This window comes from Octodon degus, unplaced genomic scaffold, assembly GCF_000260255.1.
Source record: "Octodon degus isolate 3935 unplaced genomic scaffold, OctDeg1.0 scaffold00011, whole genome shotgun sequence".
NCBI lineage: Eukaryota > Metazoa > Chordata > Mammalia > Rodentia > Octodontidae > Octodon > Octodon degus.
The window spans coordinates 7,265,025-7,266,655 of NW_004524587.1; the positions used below are offsets into that span (position 1 = coordinate 7,265,025).

The 1,631-nt window shown below is 42.6% G+C and overlaps 1 protein-coding gene across 1 annotated transcript in view; it reads left to right on the forward strand.

Moving 5' to 3' along the window:
* Positions 1–1,631, forward strand: part of Wdr59 (WD repeat domain 59) — a 98,985-nt gene that overhangs the window by 60,790 nt on the left and 36,564 nt on the right. The window contains exons 17-18 of the mRNA XM_012513509.2: positions 1,152–1,247; positions 1,403–1,599. Of these exons, the coding sequence (XP_012368963.2) occupies positions 1,152–1,247; positions 1,403–1,599 (293 nt within the window). The remainder of the gene's footprint in view (positions 1–1,151; positions 1,248–1,402; positions 1,600–1,631) is intronic.

Here is a 1,631-nt window from a genome sequence, read left to right on the forward strand (position 1 = left end):
CAGAAAATTTGGGACACTACCAAGTTACATGATGTTACAGTACAAGTTCTCGTATGTCCTGAGTCTTAATTATAAAAATGAAGTATAAGAAGTAAAGCCATGTTGTTATGATGAGCTGTAGGGGACTCAGGTCAACAACTTCTGACATTGCTAGTCAAGTGGAAGACCCAATACTATTATGAACTACAGGACTATTTTGGAATATTTTGCTGAGTTCACACACCTTTAATATTTAAATGACGGAACTAAAAAAAAGGGGATACAGATGAATGACAATTTTTGTATCTGTGTATTCAAAATGGTTCGGATAGATATACAGCTACACTCTCTTAGTTCAATGAATAAAGGGATTTGTTCTAATAGTGTTTGTAAATAGGATATCATGTCTGCGTCTTGTACAACAAACAACCACTAGGAAGGCAGTATGCAGTGTGTTAATTATTGAAACCATCCTACCAATTTGATTTGAAACATTCTCACTGCTATTTATTTCTCAATAAAATTATGGGGGAAAAAAAGTAATTTTTACTGAGGAAAAATCTGTTCTCCCTGGCTTGCATCTCCAGAGCAGCTTTCAGTCCAGGCGAGCAGGTGTTACCTCCAGGGTGCTGCCATTTCCTGTGAATGAGTGAGGTTGGGAAAGACCAAGAAACAGAATTGACCAGAGAGAGGGTACTTGTTCTGTTACTAGGACCTGCCCTGTCAAAGCCAGCATGTATGGCACCTTGGCTGCAAAGAGCCTCTTCTCTAGGAGGCTTAGGAAGGCATCCTTCTCTTTAACCCCTCAGAGAAGATAGGAATGTGTTTGCTGAAAGCCTCAAACTTGATTGTGCTCCAGCCCCCTGCATGCTATGTTTCTGACTATTTGGCAGAATAAAACCAGCCAGGGATTATGGTGCCCACCTGCCCTCCCTCCTTCCCTTCCTTCCTCTCTCCCACCTTCCCTCATTCCCTCCCTCTCTCTTTATGATACAGAGTCTTGATTTGTAATCCAGGTTGACCTTCAGACTCACTGTGTAACCCAGGCTGGATTCAAACAAATTCATGGCAATCCTCCTGCCTCAGTCTCCCAAGTTCTGAAATTACAGGCATGTGCCACCAGGCTTCGCTAATACAGTACTGTTTCTGACTGTATTTTGGGTCTTTTCTAGATCCTGAAGGACACTTCACTGCAAAAAGTGAAACGAAACCAGAGCTGTTTGGAGCCCTGCCTGCGTCAGCTCGTCTCCTGCCTTGAGTCTTTCGTGGTGGGCATCATGAAATTGTACCAACTGCTGTGTTGGTGTCTTCTTTAATTTCTTCTCCCTGCCATCTTGGGCTCTCTGATTTTGTAACATTGAAACCTTTTTTCATAATTCAGTTTTAAGATAGGTTGTTTTTCAGTTTGCTTTTTACATTTCAGAACCAAGAAGACAGTGCTTCCAGCAATCCATTTGCACTCCCAAACTCCGTCACACCACCCTTACCAACATTTGCGCGGGTCACCACTGCCTATGGCTCCTATCAGGATGCCAATATCCCCTTTCCTAGGACTTCTGGAGCCAGGTTCTGTGGAGCAGGTTGGTTTCTTGTGGTTCTGATTCCAGATCTTAGGAGAATGTAACCAAGAATGTTGTCTATTCTGTGTAAAT